General features: G+C 37.4%; 1 protein-coding gene across 7 annotated transcripts in view; it reads left to right on the forward strand.

Moving 5' to 3' along the window:
• Nucleotides 1-24,506, forward strand: part of LOC148853920 (uncharacterized) — a 40,613-nt gene that overhangs the window by 12,791 nt on the left and 3,316 nt on the right. For 5 of the 7 annotated variants that reach the window (XM_088941917.1, XM_088941916.1, XM_088941919.1 and 2 more), the window contains 12 exons: nucleotides 2,788-2,829; nucleotides 2,989-3,105; nucleotides 3,183-3,379; nucleotides 6,385-6,641; nucleotides 6,742-6,863; nucleotides 7,039-7,081; nucleotides 7,212-7,303; nucleotides 7,424-7,472; nucleotides 10,896-10,966; nucleotides 11,079-11,195; nucleotides 22,624-22,709; nucleotides 23,267-23,312. In XM_088941917.1, the coding sequence (XP_088798043.1) occupies nucleotides 2,788-2,829; nucleotides 2,989-3,105; nucleotides 3,183-3,379; nucleotides 6,385-6,641; nucleotides 6,742-6,863; nucleotides 7,039-7,081; nucleotides 7,212-7,303; nucleotides 7,424-7,472; nucleotides 10,896-10,966; nucleotides 11,079-11,195; nucleotides 22,624-22,709; nucleotides 23,267-23,312 (1,239 nt within the window). Of the gene's footprint in view, nucleotides 1-2,787; nucleotides 2,830-2,988; nucleotides 3,106-3,182; nucleotides 3,380-6,384; nucleotides 6,642-6,741; nucleotides 6,864-7,038; nucleotides 7,082-7,211; nucleotides 7,304-7,423; nucleotides 7,473-7,969; nucleotides 8,036-10,895; nucleotides 10,967-11,078; nucleotides 11,196-22,623; nucleotides 22,710-23,266; nucleotides 23,313-24,506 lie in introns of all 7 variants that reach the window. The other 2 variants (XR_016095096.1, XR_016095095.1) reach the window with 1 other exon arrangement.

The following is a 24,506-nucleotide window of genomic DNA, read 5'->3' on the forward strand; positions in this document are numbered from 1 at the left end:
GAGTAAGAACGAGGGGTTTCAATTTGGGGGGGATGTTGTAAATCGGGGTACAAGCATTTTGAGAGAGATGAGATGGCAGGATGTGAGTTTGTTGGTGTCAAAGTAAGAGTGGATGAAACAGAGGTTGAGGAAGATCATAGGAAGTATTGGTAAAACAGTAAAAGTTCATAGAAGAAAAAAGAAATACAGAACAAAGCCACTAAGCGATGAAGATGAGAGTATAAATGAAATTTTAGGAGAAGAGATTGAGGGTGGGGATGATCATTCAAAAGAAGTGATAATTGATGAAACGGATACGGTATAAAGACAGATTGAGCTTGATAAAGTTGTGAATACTGAAGTGGAGGTGAATTTAGGATTAGTGGATGATTGAGTTAGATGGAGGCCATTTGGAGATGTAAAGGTGGTTGATAAAGGGGATGCTGAGGTAATTGCAAATAATACAATTGAGAAGATCACAGTTTTGGGGTTGGAGAGGAACAATGCAGGCTCTACCGCTCTAAGGATCTGAAGAATCTCAAGAAGGCTCCTACCACGGTAAGATGTTTTAGAAGCCAGAAGAACCATCAGATTGTTCAGGTTTCAAAAGTTTTTTTCTAGATTGAAAGGGGGCTTGTTTGGATCTGGCCTAACAAAAAGGTGAAGAAAACAAGGAATGGTTCCAAGAGAAGCAAAGAAGTGCCTGTCCAAGCCATTGGAGACACTGAGTAATTGAGTAGAGTTATGTCATGTTATAAGAGGGAGTCTGATGTGTTGAAGTTGTAGGTTCTGTCATTTGTTGGGCGTTTGGTTCTTGAGTTCTTGGGTTGGTCAGGAGGTTTATTTGTTGAGATGCAGGATTGAAGTTTGTTAGAATGGCAATGTGTGAAGGTTTGTTTTGGGTGTTCTATGTATGTATGTTGGTTTAGAAAGTTGGTTTTTTGGTTGTGATGTAGACGGTTTGGTGCTGGGTGGTGGTTGGGTGTATGATGCTTTATTTCTTCTATTGGGTGACTTCTGGTCACCTTTCTTGTACTTTGCTTTTCTTTAATGAATCTTTATTTTACCTTTCATAAAAAGGATACTTTTATTAATAATAACAAATGAAATGTGAACACACTAACACAGTATACAAGATAGTACTCATGAGATTGGGTTCTTATGCAGAGAAAGAAGAGACAATAAAATCAGTTATCTTGTTTAAGAAAGATAACCGAATCCAACTGCCTTCTGAAATCAAAATGATGTACAAAATTTTTGATAGCAGATACGCAACAAAAGAGTTGCATTTGATATTACCCATTAGTGCAGCTTTGGGATTACTTTTACACTTAAAAATTCACATTTTTGCTCCATCCTTATACACTAGCATGCTGCAAGGGGTCTTAGATTCTGAATCATATATTCCTCAATCCTCATATTGAAGCCCTGTTCTGGTCATGACTGGATCAGGATATAAATCTTTTGGGATCAGCCAAGAGTGTCCAAAGAAAAATGGCACTATACTTTCAACTTGTGGGCACAATACAATAGTAACTAACAACTGGTTTGAATTGGCTATTACAAAGGACACACCGATTCAACGTTTTCCTCATTCCCCAGGTAAGATAATATGTTATCAGAATCTTATTTATGATCACCATTGACACAAGGAAATATATCTTCGATGGTATATTGGGAGTAAGATTTGATCATGAATGCTAAAACATCATAACCAAGGAGAACCCAATAATGAGTGAGAGAAGGGTAGAAGTCATATCAGAAATTCTTGGTTGTACAGCTACGGCAACTAAGAAAATAAGTTCTATTCCAAAATTACTATTCAAGTTATTATTTATTGCATCATACATGGATAGTGGAATTCCTAAGTGAAACATCCTAGAAACTTTCCTATATTTTTCGAATTTTTACAAACAACTTGGGCCACCCAAGGACTAACCAAAATGGTCAAAATTGACTATGTTTTTTGCTCTACTGTGGGTCCATATAAAAACAAGATAAGGTTCTACTACAGTCCTTATATGAAAACAAGAGACAATTTATAACACCTAAAACCAATAAGCATTGGGAGATGGGAATATATTAAATAAAATATGGCAATTTTAAAATTTAACGGTAAAACAATGATGTTGTTCAATGACCTTAACAGAATCAGGCCATATTACTGCCTCGGATGCTAGACTCTGCTTGTGCTGCTCTGATTGCTGTAAAACTCTGGGAACAAGTTATGATGATGAAATAATGCTACATGCAGTTTTGTAAAGATCCAATTGACAAATGCAAAACAACAACCTCATTAGAAATTTCTCTTTCTTGTAGATATTTTAGATCTGACCAATTTGTTGAGTTTTTGGAAAAACTCTGGAAGTTCTCAAAATGTCATTTTCCAGGCTGATCTGCCCGAAGCTTTAAGATCAGGAGAAGGAATAATAGCAAGATGATTATCTCTCGAAAGGAGGATCAGAAGTTTGGTGCCAATGGGATAGCTTATAATCAGTTTAGAAATTCAGGCTTATCATCACTTTTGGGTGTTTCTATCTCCTTTATTTTTTCTTCTTCTTTTGATTACTTGAATCATGGGAATTTTCTTTTCTATCAAGCTATCAAGGCTTCAATGTAGTCACCTCTTCAGATCCTTTGATATTATATTCCCAAATTTATAGATGATAGATCAAGTTTTGCTGAGGAAATTTTGCCACTGTTTTCATACTCGTGACATGGCATCATTTGGAAAAAATATATGTAAAACTCATCATGTATATGATCATAATAATAATAGTTAAAATCTTCTGGGCTTTCCTTGTGTAGGTTCTATTTAAACATCTGCAGGAGAAGCTTGTTATTACTGAGGTATGTTTGTGAGACTAACTACAATAGTAAACCTCTTTGATTTTCATCTGCAATCATTTCACATTGATCCTTTTTAGAAGTAAAAATTGCTGTGCCTCCTGAAGTGGTGGGTGGACCACAGAACTTCAAATTTGTTTTGCATCTATATTCTTGTCACAGGCAAAGTTAAACGAGTCTCAGTATCAACTAGCACCATGGCGTTCTGATGCATTGAACCACTCAAGTTTTCCTCCACAATCACCAGCTCATTCCATTGGTGCAGCACTAACAACTTCAGTATGATCATATGCCTTTCAATGGTTTCTTCCTTGTTGTCATAATGGCTTCATTAAATTGATGTGTTTCTGTGTCAGAATAATCATGGATTCGAACTGGTGGCTCAGCCTACATATTCTCAAGGTCAAGCACCAATTTCTTCTCCTTCAAATGTTCAGACCACCACAGACTGGGACCCTTTGGGGCACCAGACTCATCCCACTGGTTTAGGTGGTTTTGCTACAAAAAATCTGGAACCTGATAAATTGGGGAGATCTTCACCATCCACAAGCAGGTGAGCCTGGTCAAATGGAGACCCCCTACTTTGGAGTGAAATATACAATGTAAATCCTTTTTTCTTTTGTTGTACTTTTGTCAAATTATCTATTGGTCAGTTGGATATGCATGAATTGTGTGTGGTTGTATACATATAGGTGGTGTTGGCGAAAGCATTAATTGTATTCTTCAGTTGCATACCAATATAGGTATATGAAAGATTTTATATTCTAACTTCTAACACAGATACTGATTACCGAGTTAAAGGAATCTTGACAGATGATATGAGAAGAAACCACCCTATAAATCTTACAATTATCTCTAGGGGTGCAACTTGGGTGGGTTAGGATAGGGATTTTGTCAAAATTTTAATGGGCCTGACCCGAAGCCCGAGACTGAAACAATGTGAAATGTCAACTTGGGCCAACCTGAGTTGCATCCCTAATCGTCTCTAAGGAGACCATTCCACATACGAGTGCCAATTCCTGATCCAGCTGACCTGATCGACCTGATTATATTTATAGTGTGGGGAAACAGGTTATTATTATTTGTTCTATTTATTTGCTGTTATTATCTTATCAGGATGGCTGGGCATTTTGGTCATTGTAACTTTTAATTAAATCAGCATATAAATACAACTTATTTGGGGCGGTGGTTACTTTTTTCTGCTCCCCTTTTCTCCTACTTTCTCTTGTCTTTTTTCTGCACTATTGTGTCTCTTTTCTCCCTGGTGACTGACTGCTCAACAAGTTACAGCGCATCCAAACTCACCCATTATTTAGTAGCTTGTGGATGTCTTATTTTCATAGGTCAAGTTTTAAAGTGGATTGGGTGTTCGATATCCATTTGGGTACCTTGTAGATCCGTTGTTCTGCCCCCTCTCTCTGAGTAGGATTCTAAAATTGGGTTGGGCGATGGGCATCCATTGCACCTCTGGATCAGAGTAGACTCCAAGAACAAAACAAGTGGAAAGGCTGTTTTCTCTACATGAGAACTGCAAGTAGCTGCTAGTGATAGCAAGGGAGGGAAACACTTGAGCATTATACTCCAGACCTGCCTGGCTATAGAAATGCCATCCAGGCAGAACTGTGGGTGGTGCTTCATGGATTGAGGATAGCAAAATCTTCACACTTCAAAGATCATTTGATCGAAGGAGACTTTTATGTAATCATAGACCAGATTAGAGATATACTGCTGGATCTTGGAAGTACGTATACTTTTTTGATTGATTTTTGAAAGTACAGATACAATTAATGGGAATCGATAAAAAAAAAAAAAAGATACAACTAATGGGAGACCAAACAAATTGGCATTGGAGCTAGACAACACTTGCAAGTTTACACTTGACATCATGTTCAGCCAATAGTCTTGTTGCTGATGGACTGGCGAAAGCAGGGTGAATGGGACATGTTATTGTGGTGGCTACCTGAGGCTAGCTGCCCATAAAGGGGTCAAGGCACATATCAAATGTATTTTATTTCTCTTACATGTTAATTAAATTATTCTTCTGTTCCTAATAAGAAAAACCTACTTTTTATTTTATTTGGTTCTAAGAACGTTAACTTTGGAAAGACCGTCAACTATACACAGCCATATGACTTAAAATGTAAAAACTATAACAGAGCAATTTGATTGATGATTGGAACTTCATGTAAAAGCCAAAACAAAAACTGAACCCTTTTTTGGGAATTAGTTGTTGACTATTTGACAGACAGTTTTTGCTTGTTGTGTTGGGTAAGTCACGACCCATGTAGACTTTATGCAGAAGGGATCAAATGGATGACAAGGGGTATGGATGTAAATATTCAATGGGTGTAAAGATCGTCTAACAGCATGGTGATGTATTAGCTAAACAAAGGGTGGAAAGGAATCAAATGTTCTGGGCAATGTTGTAACTTAGGTGTTAAGGAAAGGTGGAGATAAGAGGTTTTATCTCCAGTTACTCTTTATATGTTGTACTTTTCATTCGCTAATCACGCCATGAAAATTTCAGTATTGATAAAAAAGGGTGATAAATGGGTTGGTGGGTTGTAGCTCAACCCAAACCTAACACCCATCCACAGCCTCCCAATTATCGCTCCTACTGGATTTTATAGGTGGAGTGCTTCTAAGATCATATGGTGGAATTTTTTGGACATTCAGCAGGTGTGTTTGAGATGCTGACTAGCCTAAGGTGAAGGTAAGGATCCTCCTCATCCTAACAGGTGTGTGCATGCAAATCAACCCAAGTATCCTCATCAGCTATAGAACGAGATTCAGTAAAAGTGATTAAATGGTGTCCAAGGGTGGGCAGTGGTTCTAGCTCATTTACTAATTGAGATCAGGGAAAGTTTGTCTAGTACGAGGGTTCAGAACTTCAGATGAGATGAATCTTGAGGGAGCTTTATTTCCTAGCGGATTCTCTTGTGAAATTGATTATATTTAATGATGAAATATCTGATTTATTTGTTATTGTCAGATCCTTTTTATGGAAATTCAAACTCAACTCAGACTATTACTATGTGTGTACTTCAGTCTGATACTGCAAAGGAATATCCAAAAGATGTGATATCGCCCCTGGGAGCTAGGGGTGCTCATAAAAAACTGAACTGAATTGAACCAATCTGTGTAGATGTATATGTATATATATTATATATATATAATATAATATTTTTAATATGTTATTTGTTATATATATATTTCACTTTGACCTGGGCGACCAGAGTTCAAATCTTGAAAACAGCCTCTTTAAATGTGCAGGCTAAGACTACGTAATCTATCCCTCCCCAGACCCCATATTGGTGGGAGCTTCAATCACTGGACTGCCCTTATATATATTTTACTGTTACCAATCTGTATCTCTTTCATGGAAACATAGGTTTCTATACTGTTTGGACTGGTGGTAGCTTCAATTAGATTCTATCTCAACTATACTTGCACCATCACTATAGTATGGCCATACTTGTAAAAAACACTATAGTATGATTATTGCACTAGTCATATAAACTGTGTTGCCAGACTAAGAAGCTTCTACTGCAACTCCAGGAATTCTTCAGCACAAGATGCATCTCTGCATCCTGTTGCTCACAGTGATTCTCAAAGCACACGTTTTGGTGAAGGGACCAACCATGTTGCGAGTGGCAATGACATGGATGATTCAGATATGGTTGGACACCAAAATGATAGAGAAACTTCAGCCCATTGGTTTTCTGGAAATTCCCCTGCACTTGACGATCCCGGCTCCTCTTTTTCTCCCTATTTACCACCAGTACTTGAGGAACCATCTTCCTCATTTTCTGAAGGTAGCAATTTTAGTTCAAAATTCAATTTGAATTTTATTGGAAGCTATGCTGTTTGGTATCTGCCACATCTGCCACACATTAACCATTTTGCACATTGCAGCTGCAGAAGATGATCCTTTACCAGCTATAGAGGGCCTCCAGATCTCAGGTGAGGCTTTTCCAGGCCATGAACTTCAGGCATGTGGCTACTCCATTAATGGAACGACCAGTTGTAATTTTGAGGTACTTCTGTTTTGTAACTTTGCTTTTTTTTCTGTGTATGTATTATTCTTTAAGTCCTGCAATTGGATCTTTATTTAATGGAACACAATTGGTATACTTTAAGGTGCTTGCTATACTGTTATTCCTATTGATGTGCTATAGACTTTAAACTCTTTCCTTGTTTTTGCTCCACCAGTGGATACGCCATTTGGAAGATGGTTCTGTAAACTACATTGAGGGTAATCCTTCTCTGTCTTTTAATTAATTAATGTCATCCTTTTACTTAGCTTCTTGTCTGGTTTTTCTTTTGGGAGGGGGTTTCCTTTTGCTCTTATACGAAGTTTCATCTCAGAAGGCTTTCTGGTACAGGGGCAAAGAAACCTAACTACTTGGTTACTGCTGATGACATTGATTGCTATCTTGCTATTGAAGTCCAACCTCTGGATGACAGAAAGCGCAAGGTAGTTCTTTCATTTAAGGTTGTCATTGATTCAGGACATACATGCATACTTGTTCCTGGATGTGTATTTATATGCATACCAGTGTTCAAATTCGTTTTAAGTAATTTTCTTTCTATCCAGGGTGAAATTGTAAAGGTCTTTGCAAATGAACAAAGAAAGATCACTGGTGGTAAGCCGACCAATATGTTGTTTATATAGGTTTTGTAATGAACTTGCTTATTATTTGCTATTAGTTTCAAACAATGACTTTAAAAGGAGTACTCTATTTATCCATTGAGTGGATGCTGTAATTGCAGTCAATTTTAGATGCCATTCCATGTTTGGAGGGGTCCATGTTCCCTGGGGAAATATGTAGGGAATATTGGTCTACACATTTGATTTTTGTTTGATATCACGGGAAATTGTGAAAATACTGTTGTTTTCGGTAACATGTTAGGAAATAATGGAGGCATTAGCAAAACTTCAAATCAATATGTTACTTTAACTATCCGTCTATCATATGCAATAATGAAAGGACATAAAATTAGCAAAAGTTCTAGTTGTCAGGATGTTCACAAGCCTTGAATGTCTCATCTTCAATCTTGTAGTTTCATTTTAAATGGTTTCATATTTCATTTTTGCATGGTATTCTAAGTTAAAATGTATGCATGTAATGTTACCATGCAGACCAGTAACGATATTCTGATGAAAAATTTTAGCTGGATAACATGCATCGAGAGGTGTGAGATTCATGTAAAGTTTCTGATACCCCCAAAACTTTCTTATGTCACTTAAATTACTATTTCCATTAGGTTTCTGTTAGTAAAATGGATGGAAAATACTGCTGTGAGCATCACGTGATATTATAAATTTTTAAATACCTGAATTGTGCTTATGCCAGAAATTTGTCATTCTCTTCTTTATTTTGTCCATCAACATAATAGGGCCTTTTCCACTCCCGAACTTTGTTTGTTGATGTTTGCTTCTTCTTTTTTTTTGGCAGTGTGACAATTTTGTTTGGCAAGTTTCTTTTGGTCTACAGAGTTTGAGAACAAAACCCTGCCACATGTGCCAAACAATGGGGGTAATTGTAGGCTTGTAGTTTAACATGTGAAATTTGGGGGGGGGGTGGAGTTTACCTGTTTAAACTTAATGCATTTTTTTCTTCCTAATACTGTATTGACTATGTAAAACAAAGATACAAATAAAGTGGGGCAAATTAAAATTTACTTGTTGATTCCATGATCTTTTTTTTTTTTTTTTGTTTTTTGAGGTAACAAGTATACAAGAGGTCTATGAGGGGAGTGGGATATGCCATTGCTGGGAAAGGGGCTTTGGAAATTTCCAAGTGAGCAGCAGAGCTATGGTACCTTGTAACTAAAAGCAAGTACATCCATTGTTAGAACATTTGGATGCTGGGGTGGAAAATAGAACTTCCTTCAAATTTTTGGAGTAGTTATTATTTGATAATTAAAAGCAGGTGTGGCCTTCATAAGAGCAATTGGGTTAGTCTCCTTCCTATTTTTTATATTAAAATTAGGTACAAGTGTACAACACTGTCTAGGATAGAGTTTATATCCTAGGAAGACTTGTACTTGGGGTGGTTGATAAGGGCCTCTCTGTGCCGGTCATTTCCTTGAATCTACTCATTATCCTTATTGTATAACCAACCCATCTTCGTTTTAATTTTGTGAGTGTAGTTTAAAATGAAAATTGGGATTTATGGGGTTTTGGCAAGGATTAAAGTATCGATATTGTGCATTGTATCAGACAACTCGAATATGGATACAGATACACTTTGGAAACACATGGATACAAATGAAAAATATGGAAATGCTCGGATATGCTAGGGAAATACATACAAATTCCATAAATTACATTAATAACACTAAATTTAAGGTCAAAATAGTGATAAATAATGTATAAATACATTGGAAATGTATATATTAATGATATATATTAAGAAATATATTACAATTAATATAGCGCTATGCAATGATGTCATATAATTTCTTTAAGGTTTTGGAGATTAGCCGGACCATGCCAAAATCTGTGAAGGGGCTGCTGATGTGTTGGAGAGTTGAGGGTCTCAGTAAGAAAGGAAAGATTGTTTGGAGTACCATTCCGGAAGCTGTGTTATGGTCTATTTGGACTGAGAGAAATAACAGAAACTTCTGTGGTAAATTTAAAAGCCCGGATGAAGTAGTGCAGAGTGCTGTGAGCAAGTTATGTTCTTGGGTGTCGGTGAATGAGGAATTTAAAAACCAGAATGTATCTCTTTTGTTTTGTTCTAAATCATGGATGAGCTTGCAATTTGACTTGTGCCCATGCAGTCTTAGTGGTCTGGGTCTTGTTGTATCTCTTTTATGGGCTGAATAAATTACTGTATCTTTTCAAAAAAAAAAAATATTGATAATGCATCAATCAAGAGTCCAAGACATATTATATAGATTTTTACAAATTAATATATGCACAAAGCCATTATTTTGTTATTTTCTATTTAAGTCCAAGGCAAAAAAATATAAGCAACTATTATATCAATTATTTTTTTATTTTACTGTTTTTACTTTTTAATATTAAAGAAACCAAACAAATATTAAATTCTCAAATCTTTGGTGAACAATATTGTTATTTTTGTAAAGAATAAATATGTAAACAAAGTTCTTAACATTGATAAGATATCATATGCAAATTCATAATTTAATTTACTAAAAGTATTATTCCATTATTAATATTTTATTTCTATAATTTTCTGAAATAAAAATCATTTTTTTGATATAAATGTAGATTAGTGGATTTGATAGATTCAATTTAATATTATGTTCTCGATTTTAAACAATATTTTTTATTCTTTTTTTAATTTTTAATTGGAGTTGTTAAATATAAATATATGTATTTGTTTAGATTGCATGTGGACACAATGTTAATAAAAGTACTTATATTTCATTTATTGTTACAAGAAGCAAGGTGGTCTAGTGGTTTAATGTCACATTTAAGGCTTGGGGATAAAATTGACTTGGGTTCAAATCACAATAGGTGTGTTTTTTAGTAGAGAGATGTGGCATGTGTAGACGTATCGATATGTATCAGCTTGTAACTAACCGATACAATGCAGTACGCACCTGTATCATCCCAATATGCATGACTCAATGGATACACCCTTGTTCGTAGTGTATCCTGTATTTGCAAGTGCTGATACCGATACGATACACCCTGTATCGGATGTATTGTATCGATATTTCAATCCTTGTGTTTTGGGCAACTTCAAAAGTGAAAATGCCTTAATAAATTTGTTCCTTTCTAATGAAGGCACTGATATTGTGCTAAGGTTTTAGAATGTGGTAGTATTATTACTATTTCTGACAGTGATGCTGTGCTGGAGGAACAATAATACTATTTCCAATGATAGCTTCCACACTTTGACCTTTTTCCTTCTCATAAATGTTTAATGTGGAGGACATTAACCATAGTCAAGAAAACAAAATTCACTGTGTACTACGAGGATATTATGATAAGAGTTTTAGCTGAGGTTGTCAATTTTGTGTTTTAGGATAGGCCATGTTGTGAACTGCTTGTAATAATTGTATTTTTTTTACTATTCTTTCATTTGCAGATCCTGAGATGAAAGAACAGGTGGAAAGGGCCCTTTATAGTGGGCATGCTTCATATGAAGTTTCCTTATCGGTATGATTGCTGCAGAAAACACCTGAAAATATTCTCATATCGTTTCTATAGTCACTGCCCTGGAGAATCCTATAGTCAAGTGTGCTGACTTTTTTTCCTGTTGTAATGAAAGGCTGGATGTCTTGATATCTGGGATCCTGCCATTTTGACCCTTAAGAAGGAAGGTTTCAGTATGAAGTGCAATGGGCCTCGTGGTGTTTTCACCGAAAAGTTTCTACCAAGCACAGTTGTATGGTTCCTTGCTTTTTTCTACTTGTTGAGAGCTGTACAAACTTTTTTCTTATTAATCATTTCTTTCTTTTTTTGATGAATTATTGATCATTTCTTTTGAATGAATAAGTGACAGGAAACATTTTTCTATATTTCAATATAGAAATGTGTTACAAGGAGTACAAGATGGGAGGACAATGTCTTCCCTGAAAGGCATTTATGTTCTACCTTAATCACAAAATAGATCTACTTCAACCATTAAAAAAGTTATTGTAAATGAGAGCTTAACTTCTTAAGAACAAAATGAACTATGAAAAAAAATAAAGAAAAAAACTCCTTAATAGTGGTTGATATCACTACTCTTCAAATGGCATATTGGGTGTTTACAAGGGAGTTCAGGGGTATCTCAGTGCTGACAGAGTGGCAGATTATTGCCAAAGCCCTCAACCCATAGCATACTTGTAGGAGTAGCAAAGACAAAACTGATTGTCTTGTCGAAGCATGTAGGTTCTCTTTTTGCAATGAAGATTTTACTGATCTTTGTTTTTTCTTTTAATATATTTATTTACAGCATCAAGAAGAAAGAGTTGCACCGGTCATCGTTTATTACCTGGCTCTCTTTTATGTTTAGTACAAGAGTTGTGTACTTGGTATGCCAGTTTTTGGTAATTGCAGTAACATCTTAGTAGGCCATGAAATATATTTTTTGTAATAAATAAAAAATAAAAATTAAAATAAGAAACAGGTACAAAGGTGGTGACAAGATATCACCCACAACAATAAAAAACCCTTAGGATCAAACACAAAACTTTCTTTCATAACCCATTCCTCTCTAGGACCCAAAAGTTACTCCCTACCCCAACCAGATACAACCCTTACAAAACCCTCAACAAATCAACACTTCGAAATAGAACTTTCTTCACTCACAGACGCTTCAGTTCTAATTCCTGAATCATTTTTTCTTGTAAAATATTCCCCTTCTAAAACAGATAATCCCAGCAACTTGCAGAATTGAACTTAAGTTTCCAATATCTTTTCCGGTTCTATCTTTTTCTTTTCCTATTTTTTCTAACTCAATCAATAATCACCTTTTCTTCTTCCTCTTTCCCATGTTCAATCTCTTCTTCTAATTCATCCTCCGTCCACAACAAATCCTCCTCTCTTTCCACAATTTCTTCAGTATGAGCTTCAGAACTAGATCACATCTTACAACATTCTTGAATGTGGGCTGAAGGAGTCTGTCCAATTTCTGCTCTATTCAAGCAAGTCTTGTCTTACATTCTCTTCCTTTTGGACGTCATCTTGAACTTACTACTTGGACCTGCACTAACGAGACCATCTTTCAACCTGGAAAAAACCTTAATTGCCCATTGTTAGTGCCCTTCAACTTTTTTTCGGAGTCATTGGCTTTGGATTTGGACTTGTCCTGTCTTACCTAGCCTTCCTCTTCGCTTGCTCACCAAAGCTTTGAGAACCCCCTATTTGCTAATGTTGTTCATTCGTTCATCCTAATAAAAGTTATTTTTAAAAGATAAAACTAAAATTGTAAACTCTTTTTTTTTTTGGTAGGGATTAGGCATTTAAGACCCTAACATGGACTTGCTTGGCCTTGCCTCAAGGGGCTTGGTACAAAGGTGGCTCGTAGAATCAAGAATGCATAAATCAACTTAGGTCAAGAAATAAGATGGGTGAACTAGGGGTGGGTCGAGATGGTGGGCCTAGTCTTCAGGTGGGGTCGGGCAAGAGCACTGAGCCAGTGGACCTTATTACCTCTCCTGGGCCAAGGGAGAGAGAACTTATTTCAGCTGGGCCCATTGTTAAGCCCACTTCTAAGAAACTTAGGTCACATGACCACTTAAATCAACACGTGACCAAAGGAAGGTCACATGACCACTTAACCGAACATGTGACTAAAGAGGAGTAGGATGGACTTCAGCCCCATCTTGGGGAGCCTCAAGGGGGATTGTCACTCTTTGGAAAGATGATGTAGTAGAAGTAGTGGAGGAGTTAATAGGGAGGTTCTCAATTTCCATCAAATTTAAGAATGTAGAGGTTGACGTCGCTTGGGTCTTAACTAATGTCTTATGGTCCCAATATTTATAGAGAAAGGAATGACGTGGGAGGAATTGTATGCAATTCAGGGTTTGTGGGAAGGCCCTTGGTGCCTGGAGGGGATTTCAATGTGATAAGATTTTTTGAAGAAACTAATAATTCCCAACATACCATCACAATTAGCATGAGAAAGTTTAATAGCTTTATTGCTGATTGTGAGTTAAAGGAGATCCCGTTACTACAAGCTCGATTTACTTGGTCTAATTTACAGGAAACTCCCTTGTGGTTGAAATTGGATATATTTATCTTTAATGTTGATTGGGAGAACTATTGGGGAAACTTGGTGTCTAGAGCCTTGCCTAGGGTAACCTCAGATCATTGTCTTATAAGAATAGGTGTGGAAGACTTTATCAGTGGACCTAGACCTTTTAGGTTTGAAAATATGTGGCTAACCCACTTGGACTTTGTAAATAAAGTAAAGCTTTGGTGGAATGAGGAATTGAGGGGGGGGGGTAAGTTGGAAAGGGGTAAGATTTCACAAGAAACTATAGAGGTTGAGAGCCAAAATAAAGGATTGGAACAAGGAACACTTTGGAAGACTTGAGGAGCAATAAGTGAATCTAATCTCTGGGATAGAAGAGTTGGATGAAAGAGAGGCTCAATCTAGAATGGAGGAGGGGGAGAGAGATCTGAGGGGTTAGTTGAAGAAGGACCTAGAAGAGGTCCTAATGATGGAAGAAATAAGCTGGAGGCAGAAATCGAGGCATAGATGGATTAAGAAAGGTGATGGAAACACTAAGTTTTTTCATGATGTAGCAAATGGGAGGAGGAGAAAGAACTTTGTGTCTAAGTTAGAGGTAGAGGGGGAGAAAGTTTGTGGATGATATTGCCAGAAAGTTTGTGGATCATTTCAAATCGATTTATAGAAGACGCTTGGAAGAGAGGATGGAATTACAAGGGGTAGATTGGCAAAGGTTGGAGGAAGATCAGGTTAGATGGTTGAAAAGATGTTTTGAGGAAGAAGAGATTAGGAAGGCAATGTTTTTGATGGATAGATCCAAAGCTCCAGACCCAGATGGTTTTACAATGGTTGTTTACCAAGATTGTTGGGAGGTGATACAAGTTGATCTTTGTGAGGTTTTTAATGAATTTGTAGAGAACCATATAGTTAGTCGAGGCATTAATGCTACATTCTTGGCCCTTGTTCCAAAGAAAGCCGGTGCTATCCATCCTAAAGATTTTAGGTTAATTAGTTTGGCGACTAGTATCTATAAAATCTTGGCCAAGGTCCTGTCTTTGAGGATTAAAGAAGTCCTTCCTTCCATTATTAGTTAGGCTCAAGGCGCTTTTATCCAAGGGCGTCAGATAATTGATCAGATCCTGATTGCTAATGAATGTGTGGAAGAGATGAAGTGGTCCAAGCAGAGAGGATTTGTTTGTAAGTTTGATCTTGAGAAAGCCTATGACTTGGTGGACTGACAATTTCTACTAGAGGTTGTGTCTGCTCTTGTCATTATTCTATCCTAGTAAACGGGGTGGTGAGAGATTTTTTTTCCAGCTAGTAGGGGTATTAGACAAGGGGACCCACTTTCACCTTTTCTCTTTACCCTGGTAGCTGATGTGTTAAGTTGAATTATCACTAGGGCTGATAGGGGAGATGTGATAAGGGGATGGAGAGTAGGCACAATCAGAATTCTAGTAACTCATCTTTAGTTTGAGATGACTTGATGATCTTTTGTGAGGGAGGCCTCGATGAGAAGGTGGAAAACCTGAAAGAATTGATTAGAGATTTTTTGAAGGAGTTTCCAATCTGAAAATCAATCTAGGAAAGAGCTGCATAGCCGGAGTAAATCTAGACTTTGAGGAGGTTGAGGCGATTGCAGAGTGTCTTGAGTGTTCCATTTCTTCTTGGCCTTTGTCCCACTTAGGGCTTTTGTTAGGAGCAAACCCTAGGGAGAGTAGGTTCTGGACCCTAGTCTTGGAGAAGTTCGAAAAGAAATTAGTAGTGTGGAAGAAAAATTCTATCTCTCTGGGTGGGAGGATCACTTTGATAAAAGCTACCCTCATGAATCTACCTACCTATTACCTCTCTGTCTTTAGGATTCCGTCCAGGGAAGCAAAGAAATTGGAAAAATTGATGAGGGATTTTCTTTGGGAACTGGGAGAAGGTAAAAAAGATCATTTAATTAATTGGGGGGTTGTGGGTAGAAGCAAAGAGGAAGGAGGATTAGGGCTCGAGAATGTGCTTAAAAAGAATTCAGCTTTGTTAGGGAAGTGGCTGTGGAGGTGGCCTTTGGAGCGACATAGACTCTTGCACGAAGTAGTGAAGAGTATTCATGGAGTTTCAGAGAGTGTCAGGTATGATGCTTGTTCTGGTAACTCTATTCGGTTTTGGGAGGACATTTGGGTTGGAGATCTCCCTCTAAAAGACCTTTTTCCTTCTTTGTACTCTGTTTCTTTGTATAAAAAAAAGGTGATTTCAAAATTCCTTTCGTCGATTTTAAAATTGCTAGCATTGTCTTGGGATTTTGGTTTCCATAGAGGGTTAAGGGATGAGGAAATTGAGTGCTTGTCTACTCTTCTGTGTCTTCTTGATAAGGTTTGGCTGGATCCCTCGAAATTTGATAAAAGAATTTGGATCATTCACCCCAATGGGTATTTTTCTTGTGGCTCATTTTTCAAGTTCCTCTGCCAAACCTCTTCTCAACAAAGTTTCCCTTCCAAAGAAGTCCGGTGTAGATTGGTCCCCCCCAAGGTTATGGCTTTGTGTTGGTAAGTGTGGCATGGTAAAGTTAACACGATGGATAACCTACAAAAGAGAAGACCCAACCTTTGTATTTCACCAAACTGGTGCATTCTTTGCAGATCTCATGGTGAGGATTGTAATCATCTATTTTTATCTTGTAGTGTATCTGCAAAGCTCTAGACTTGGCTTCTATCTTTGTTTGGGTATAGTTGGGATATGCCAACAGAAGTAAGCACAATCTTTAGCCCTTCTTTTTTCTCTTGGCCCCATAAAAGAGGAAGGAAAATGTGGAGATGCATGCAAGCAACTTTGTTATGGACAGTATGGGAAGAAAGGAATGCTAGGATCTTCCAAAAAAAAGGGAGAAGCAGTCAAGCCTTGAAGGACTGCATTTTGTCCAGGTCAATACATTGGTTAAAAACTTTAGAATTATTTAACAATTTCTCCTTCACTGATTGTTGGAAGGATTGGAAATTGGTAGCAAGCTGCTCCTCCTACAAGGTAAGGGTTTTGACTAGCTGGGTCCCTCCTCCTCTTGGTTCTTTGAAGCTGAATTTTGATGGGAGTAGCCAGGGTAACCCGGGTCCCTCTGGGATGGGAGGTCTATTGAGGAATGGGGCTGGAGAGGTTATCTTACTCTACTCTGGCCCTTTAGGTGTTGGGAACTCTATCCGGGCAGAACTGTCTGCTGCAATACAAGGAATACTTCTTGCAAAAGAAGTGGGCGTGGAGCAGCTTCTGATTGAAGGGGATTCTAAGACAATGGTGGACTGGGTAAATAATCCGGAGGATGTCACGTGGGGCTACAAAAATGAGTTAAAGAAATTCTAATGGCTGACAAGAAATGTCTATAACAGTACAGTGGGTTGGGAGATCGGCTAATGCATTTGCAGATGCCTTGGCCAAACAAGGGGTAAATAGGGAAACATTGTTTTGGGCACAACTGTAACTCTTGTTTTAACATCAACACTCATGTAATTTCTGTTATAGTTCTTGTATTTTCTGTTAGGAGAGGCGGCACCTCACGCCTTTAAAGGGATTTTCTTGTATCCAATCATTATTTTAATGGAAATGAATTTATTTATAAAAAAATGCAAAATGTTTAACATCACATTAGTTTGAAATAATGCAATTGGGAGAATGTCTAGAGATTGAAAGTTTTACATGCTTGAATATGTTTTATATGTTTTGTTTCATTTTATTTTTGAATTTTCATTTTGAATATGTTTTACATGTAATATTTATGTATTTTAATTTGAGATAATAGTTTTTTAAACATTTATTTTAAAATTTAAGTTTATATTTTTAATATTGTATTTTTTTTTGCATTGTTTGACTTTTTTTGGCATTTTTGTGCCTTGCTTTGAAAAAGTGTGCTCCTCTCCTTGTCCCTTGGGCACAAAATGCCCCTTGGACTTTTAAAACACTGCTCTTTTCCCAATTTCCTCACTATCACCTCTGAAAAAATTACCCTTCCCCCCTATCCTTGCTGTCTTGCACACTCCTAATATCCCCCACAGAGCTGTCAAACCCTGGATCTGAGGTCACCAACTAACTAATACTGAGCTCTGTTTCCTCTCTCCGACCTAATTTCACTTCCAGAAACTTTGTCGCCCGTCACTGTCTTGTTCTTGACCTAACGGGGAGGCACAGACCTTATCTTCTGCTGCATCCTAAGTGAATGCAACACTGCTCCACCTCTTCCGAGTCTGTAAAAGTATATCTTTTTTCTTGGCTAAAATTTACCATTGAAGCCTTCAGTTCGGATGATGTAATCATGTAATCAGAATCTTAGACACTTTGTTCTGTTGATTCAACCCATCCACTGAAAGAAAATTTTCCTGTCTGAGATCCAGAATATTCAAGTTGTTTTCTTGAACGAACTTTGTTACCACTAGAGACTAGACCTGTTCATGGGCCTGGCCGTGCTGGGCTTTGTCTATTTATCAACAGAAGACATTCTGGCCCGAGCCCGATCCCGGCCAGAAATTTGAAAACAGATTTTTTTTTTCTTTTTTCAATTAATAAAAAGGTGTTTTATTTATATTAAAAACCTTCAAAACTCAAAAATAATAAACATCTCACTATTACTTGAGAAAAAGAGAAGAACAAAGAAAAAATATTGTATATATATATATTTTTGATAGATAAAATTCAATTGATTTCATTAGAAGCAAATGCTAAATAGCTCGTTACAAGAATCCCAATATGAGTTGTGAGGTGCAACCTCACTCATTGATACAGAAACAAAGTTACAATTGGGCCCAGTACAACTGTTCCCTAGTTACCCCTTGTTTGGCTAGAGAATCAGCAAAAGCATTTGCCTCCCTCCCCACCCACTGTATAGTTACCTCCATCTGCTGAGTTAACCATTTGAATTTCTTCAATTCATTTATGTAAGCCCAGATCACTGAATCTGGGTTTTTTAGCCAACCCACCACCACCTTGGAGTCCCCTTCTATCACCAAATTTTCCAATCCTAACTCTCTTGCAATCTGTACACCTTGTAGGGCTGCATACAATTCTGCCTTTAAGGAGTCTCCATTCCCCACTGGTTCTGAGAATAGTGCTCTTAAGTTTCCTTCCTTGTCTCTGATGACCCCTCCTATTCCAGCTGGGCCTGGGTTTCCTTGACTACTCCCATTGAAGTTTAATTTCAGAAATCCTTCAATGGGAGGAGCCCAAGCCAAACTTGCCTTAACTTTTTGCATAGAGCTAGAAGCCGCTAAAGGCCAATTCCTCCACATATCATCAAATGTGAAAATTTTGACTAGTTCCACCGTTTGTAGCCAGTGTATAACCCTAGTCATTACACACTCCACAATTTGTCATTTGCTCCTTTCTTTCTCTTGGAAGATTCTGTCATTTCTCTTTTCCCACAATGTCCACAACACTGCTACTCTAGTGTAACTCCACATTACTCTTCCCCTCTTCTTTGGTAACACAAAGGTAGATGGGTCGAACAGCATTTTTATCTCCGTTGGCATATTCCACCTGCATCCAAACAAAGAGAAAAACCAAACCCATATATCTGTAGCAAATGAATAGGAAATTAGTAAATGGTAACAAGATTCACCATCAGATTTGCATAGAGTGCACCAATTCGGGGAAATACACAAAAAGGCCTCTTCTTTTGCAAATAATCTAGAGTTAATTTTCCCAAGAGTCACTTCCCAACAAAAAGCCTGAATTTTAGGGGGAATCAACGGAAACCACATTTCTTTCCAAGGAAAGGACAAAGAGGAAGAGGACTGACAAAGAGCTTTAAAAAAGGAGGCACAAGAAAAGGAACCTTTAGAGCTTGGGAACCAAATTCTTCTATCTAGACAAGAAAGCTCTAACCAAACACTATCAAGGAGAGGGAGAAGCTCTGACAAACAAGTTGCTTCCTCATCCCTTAAACCCCTAAGGAATCTAAGATTCCAATTAAGACTCAAAAGGCAAAGAAGGAAGAACTGAAAAATTTGAAATGACCTTATTTTTATACAACGAAATATAATAAAAGAAGGAAAAACCTCCTTTAAAGGCCGGTCACCAAAGCAAATGTCTTCCCAGAAACGAATTAAATTCCCTGAGCCAACATCATACGTGATGTACCTGAGAAACTGAGGGAGGAGGCTATGAATTGCTTTCCAAGGTGCTGCCAAGGTAGCCCTACGTGATACACTAGCGTCCCGGCCATTCTCCAATCTACCATGTATAGTTGCCACTACTTCAACCCATAGATTTTCTCTCTCAAGAGGCCATCTCCATAACCATTTCCCTAACAGATTTGTATTCTTCTTCCTTACATTCCCTAGACCTAAACCACCTTCTTCCTTTCTTTTACACACAGCCTTCCATTTTATTAAGTGGTCCTTTCTAGTCTCTCCCAGCTCCCAAAGGAAATCCCTCATAATTTTTTCTAATTACTTTTCTTTTCTTGGTGGAATCCTAAAGACAGAGAGAAAGTAGATGGGTAGGTTAGCCAGAGTTGGTTTTAACAGCGTGATCCTACCTCCCAAAGAGATGTAACTTCTCTTCCAAGCTACCAATCTCTTTTTACATCTTTCTATAATTGGGTTCCAAAACCTACTTTCCTTTGGGTTTGCACCTAGGGGAAGCCCTAGGTAGGTCAGAGGCCACAAGGTGATATGACATTCTAAGCAATCTGCTATCCTATGTAGGACCATCCCCTCCATATTAATCCCTACTATGCAACTCTTGTCCAAATTGATTTTCATATTTGACACTTTTTCAAACTTCTTGATTAGATTTTTCAATCTCCCCACTTTCCTAATGTCTCCTCCTTCACAAAAAATAATGGTATCATCTACACATTGGAGATGAGTAAGTGGGATATTGTCTCTCCCCACTCTCCAACTCCTAAAATCATCTTCTCTGTTTGCCTTAGAGAGAAGTCTACTGAAGACATCTGCCACTAAAGTAAAAAGGAAGGGTGATAGGGGATCACCTTGGCTTAACCCTCTAGAAGCTGGGAAGAAGTCTTTTACCACTCCATTAACAAGGATATAAAAATGATAAGATCGTACACACCCAAGCATCCAATTGCACCATCTCTCCCCAAACCCCCGTTGATGTAGAACTTCTTTCAAAAAACCCCAATCTACCATATCATAGGCCTTTTCTAAGTCCAATTTGCACACAACTTTCCTTCCTAGGTCTCATCATCTCCTCTACACATTCATTGGTTATTAGAATTTGATCAACTAGTTGTCTCCCTTGAACAAAAGCTCCTTGATACCAATTGATGAGGGAAGGGAGAATTACTTTGATCTTCAATGATAGGACTTTAGCAATTATCTTGTAAACACTAATCACTAAACTAATGGGTCAGAAATCCTTTGGATGGTTAGCATCACCTTTCTTTGGAATCAAGGCCAAGAAAGTTGCATTAACTCCATGGAGAATTCTTTAAAGACTTTCAGTAAATCATCTTTCGACACTTCCCAACAATCCTGATAGAAAGCCATTATGAATCCATCTGGGCCCGGTGCTTTAGACCTATTCATGGAGAACATTGCCTTTCTTATTTCTTCTTCCTCAAAATCTCTTTCAAGCCAATTTGTTGCCTCCTCATCTAGTAAAGGCCACTCCAAACCTTCTAAGCTCAATCTATCCTCCAGTGGTCTCCTGTAAAGGGATTTAAAGTGGTCCACAAAGATTTTGGCAATTTCATCTTGATTTGAGATTAGCCATCCATTGATTTCCAACCTAGCCACAAAGTTTTTGTGCCTTCTTCCATTGGCGATTGCATGAAAGAATTGTGTATTCCCATCCCCTTCCTTTATCCATTTTTGTCTTGACTTTTGTCTCCAAGATGTTTTCTCTCTCTTGAGGACTTCTTCCAATTCTTTTTTTTTGATTTCCATCTTAAATCCTTCTCTTCCGCACGGAGATTTCTCTCAATTTCCACATTGTCCAACTCTTCAATCTGGGAAATTAGAGTCGGTTTCCTTTCTTCTAACCTTCCAAAATGATCCCTATTCAACTCCTTTATTTTAGATCTTAATCTTTGCAATTTCTTATGGAATTTGATTCCTTCCCACCTTACTCCTCTTAGTTCCTCCTTCCACCAATCCTCCACTGTCTAAATAAAATCCGGATGCGTCAACCACATGTTTTCAAATTTGAAAGGAGCAGGGCCATGTAAGAAGATTTCTGTTCCTAATCTAATGGGGTGGTGATCTGAAGTGACTCTAGGCAACACCCTGGAAACCAAACCTTCCCAATGATTTTCCCATCCTCTATTGAACAGAAATCTATCCAGCTTTGAGCATAGTGGGTTTTCCTGAAAATTGGACCAGGTGGAATTGGGTTGCAACAGAGAGATCTCCTTCAATTCACACAAGCCTATGAATTCATTAAATTTCTTCATACTAGTGGTGATAGACTGATTGGGATTAGAAGTTTCATTGGAAAATCTTATCACATTGAAGTTCCCTCCCAAACACCAAGCACCTTCCCACAGACCCCAAATTGCATACAGTTCCTCCCACATATCACTTCTCTCTCTATAAGTATTTGGTCCATAGACATTAGTTAACACCCAATTGAATCCACATATATTTTTTATTATTTAATAAATAGTATCATGTCGGGCTTTGGCTTGGGCTGGGCTTTTTTGAGAAATCCCGAGCCCGGCCTAAAAAAAAGTCGGGTCCAGTGCTTTAGGCCCGAGCTTGAGCCTGTGGGCCTAAAATTATGATCAAGCCCAACTTATAACGGGCCGGGCCGTCGGTCTACCCAGCCCATGAACAGGTCTAGTTACCACCCACTCCCATTTACCACAATCTTTCCTGCTTTTTCTCAAATGAGTACCTAAATGATGCTTCTTGATGATTGACTCTTTCTGCCAGACTTGAAGCTCTGAACCTCAAACAAAACAATGGTTTACCTTTCCTGACCCCATGAATAAGTTTCCATGTGCTATGGTGTGGCTTCAAATATTTGGTTCCTTCTGTGTCCTCATCTTATTATTCCATGTTTGAGGGAATGCAATATAGATGTTGAAGGTATATTATTTGCTTTTGATTGGTTGTACTCATTTAAATTTATCTGGTTTCCCAAGCAGGGATAAAATATCTAGATTGCATCTCTTGTTAACAGTGGCATGGGAAATTTTTTATCCAATATATTTCTTTTGCAGGTTACAATTCCTCTTGGACACCCTACTGCATTTTCAATACTTTCTGATGGGACTGAACATCTTTTACAAACCAAAGATAGTAGCTCGTAAGTTCACTTGGAATTTTATGCCACTAAAGTAGTATTTTCAATAATGCTTCAGCTTACAATAACCAACAACCGATGGGAGGACAAGTCTAAACTATTAACATATTTTGACCCACTTAAATGAGGCTGAGATTTAGGAGTATGATGAAACATAGGAGCTATAGCTGTCTAATATCCCAATAGGTTACCTAGAATGTACATCAATTATTGGTTCTCTGTTCCAGACTTTTGGGCAAGTTAAGCCATTATTAATTATATGGAGTCCACAATACCTAGATGCTAGTTACAGGTACTTCAATTTTCAATGTAAATTTTGCGTGCATGCTCTAATTGTGGAGTACTTGTCATGGGTAATATAGGTGAAGATCTTTTGTTATGTTGACACCTCCAACATTAGGATAGACTTATCTAAGTAACTGCTTGGTGACATGTTTCAGTACCTATATCTGTATCCATTTTTTTGGGATATTTTATTTCTCTAGTCATTTGTCAGTGCAAAACCTATTCAGAATTCTACAATGATGTTTCTTTAACTTTTCTTCCCCCCCTATCTGCAGGTTAAGAGATACTATTGTGTATATCATGAGATTGTTCATCAAGAGGGTATTGCTTTAACCTACAAACATAAATTTCATCATTATGTACACTTGGCATTACTGACATTGCTACTTATTTTGCATATAAAGTTGATACTCATCTACTACAGTAGAAGTAAACAGTTTGTGTTACCACTTACAAGTTACCACTACCTTTCAAGAGGCACTTCATGTCCTCGTATTAAAATATATCACATATTTATTGCTCCTAAATATTTGAAATGAGATTTACATTTCTCTGATATATTGTGACATGTGTTACCTGTAATACTTAATTTCTAAAGTTCCACAGGGAAAACCGTTTTCTGACTGTACATTCAGATGAAATTACGTTAAATTTTGGTACATTACAAGAAGATATATTGTCTGCTTCTGTTAAGTTTTGGGCAAAACTTTAAATCTATTTCTTGGTGGAGATTTTCCACCTTGCTGTAATACCTGAGTTTGAATTTAATAAAATCTCTTTATTGATAAAAAAAGTGTGTGCTTCTGAAATATAAAGAGAAAGTGATAGTTGAAAGTGTTAGGGTTGATAGAAGCAAAAATGAGGTAAACTCTTTCCATGATCCTCTCATGCACTGATTTTTCCTTCACATGTGATCATTAGTTCTTTATTGTACATTGCAAGAAAAACTAGTGCCTATTTCTGAAATAAGGAGAGATGTAGCTGAATCACCTAAATTAGAGGATGATCATTAGGATTGGTAGAATTAAGCAAAAAAGGGGAAAATTGTTCCCATGGTCGTTCTTAGTTCATCTTAGATGAGAGTCATGAGACTAATATATTCCTTTCCCATAATTTGATAAATAACCCTAGTGGAATGAAGAGGCTGCTTTTGGCATTTCCTCCGTCCCCAAGGGAGGGTGGGAGTATTTTCCTGTGCCAAATGATGACTTGTGAGCAACCCTGAGGCCTTATTTATTGAAGAATCTCACAGGTGTTCTTCAAATGGATTAGCTTCCCACAGATGGAGTTCATTGTTGAGAGCTGTTTTATTGTTAACAAGGGTATTTATGTCATTGTTGTTAAGCTAGTAAGGAGGCACCTAATTAAGGGCATTTATCTCATAATCATATAGATACCAATAATAAGGATTAGTGAAGCATGTTAGACACCCTATTCTTCCATCTTTTCTTCCCTCTCTTTAGTTCTTCTTTGTTCTTTCTGTCTTAATCTTTTACAATTTCCAAACAGATTTAA

The sequence above is a fragment of the Nelumbo lutea genome, chromosome 4, assembly GCF_056320005.1.
Source record: "Nelumbo lutea isolate HS-2025 chromosome 4, American lotus-T2T, whole genome shotgun sequence".
In the NCBI taxonomy this organism is placed as follows: domain Eukaryota; kingdom Viridiplantae; phylum Streptophyta; class Magnoliopsida; order Proteales; family Nelumbonaceae; genus Nelumbo; species Nelumbo lutea.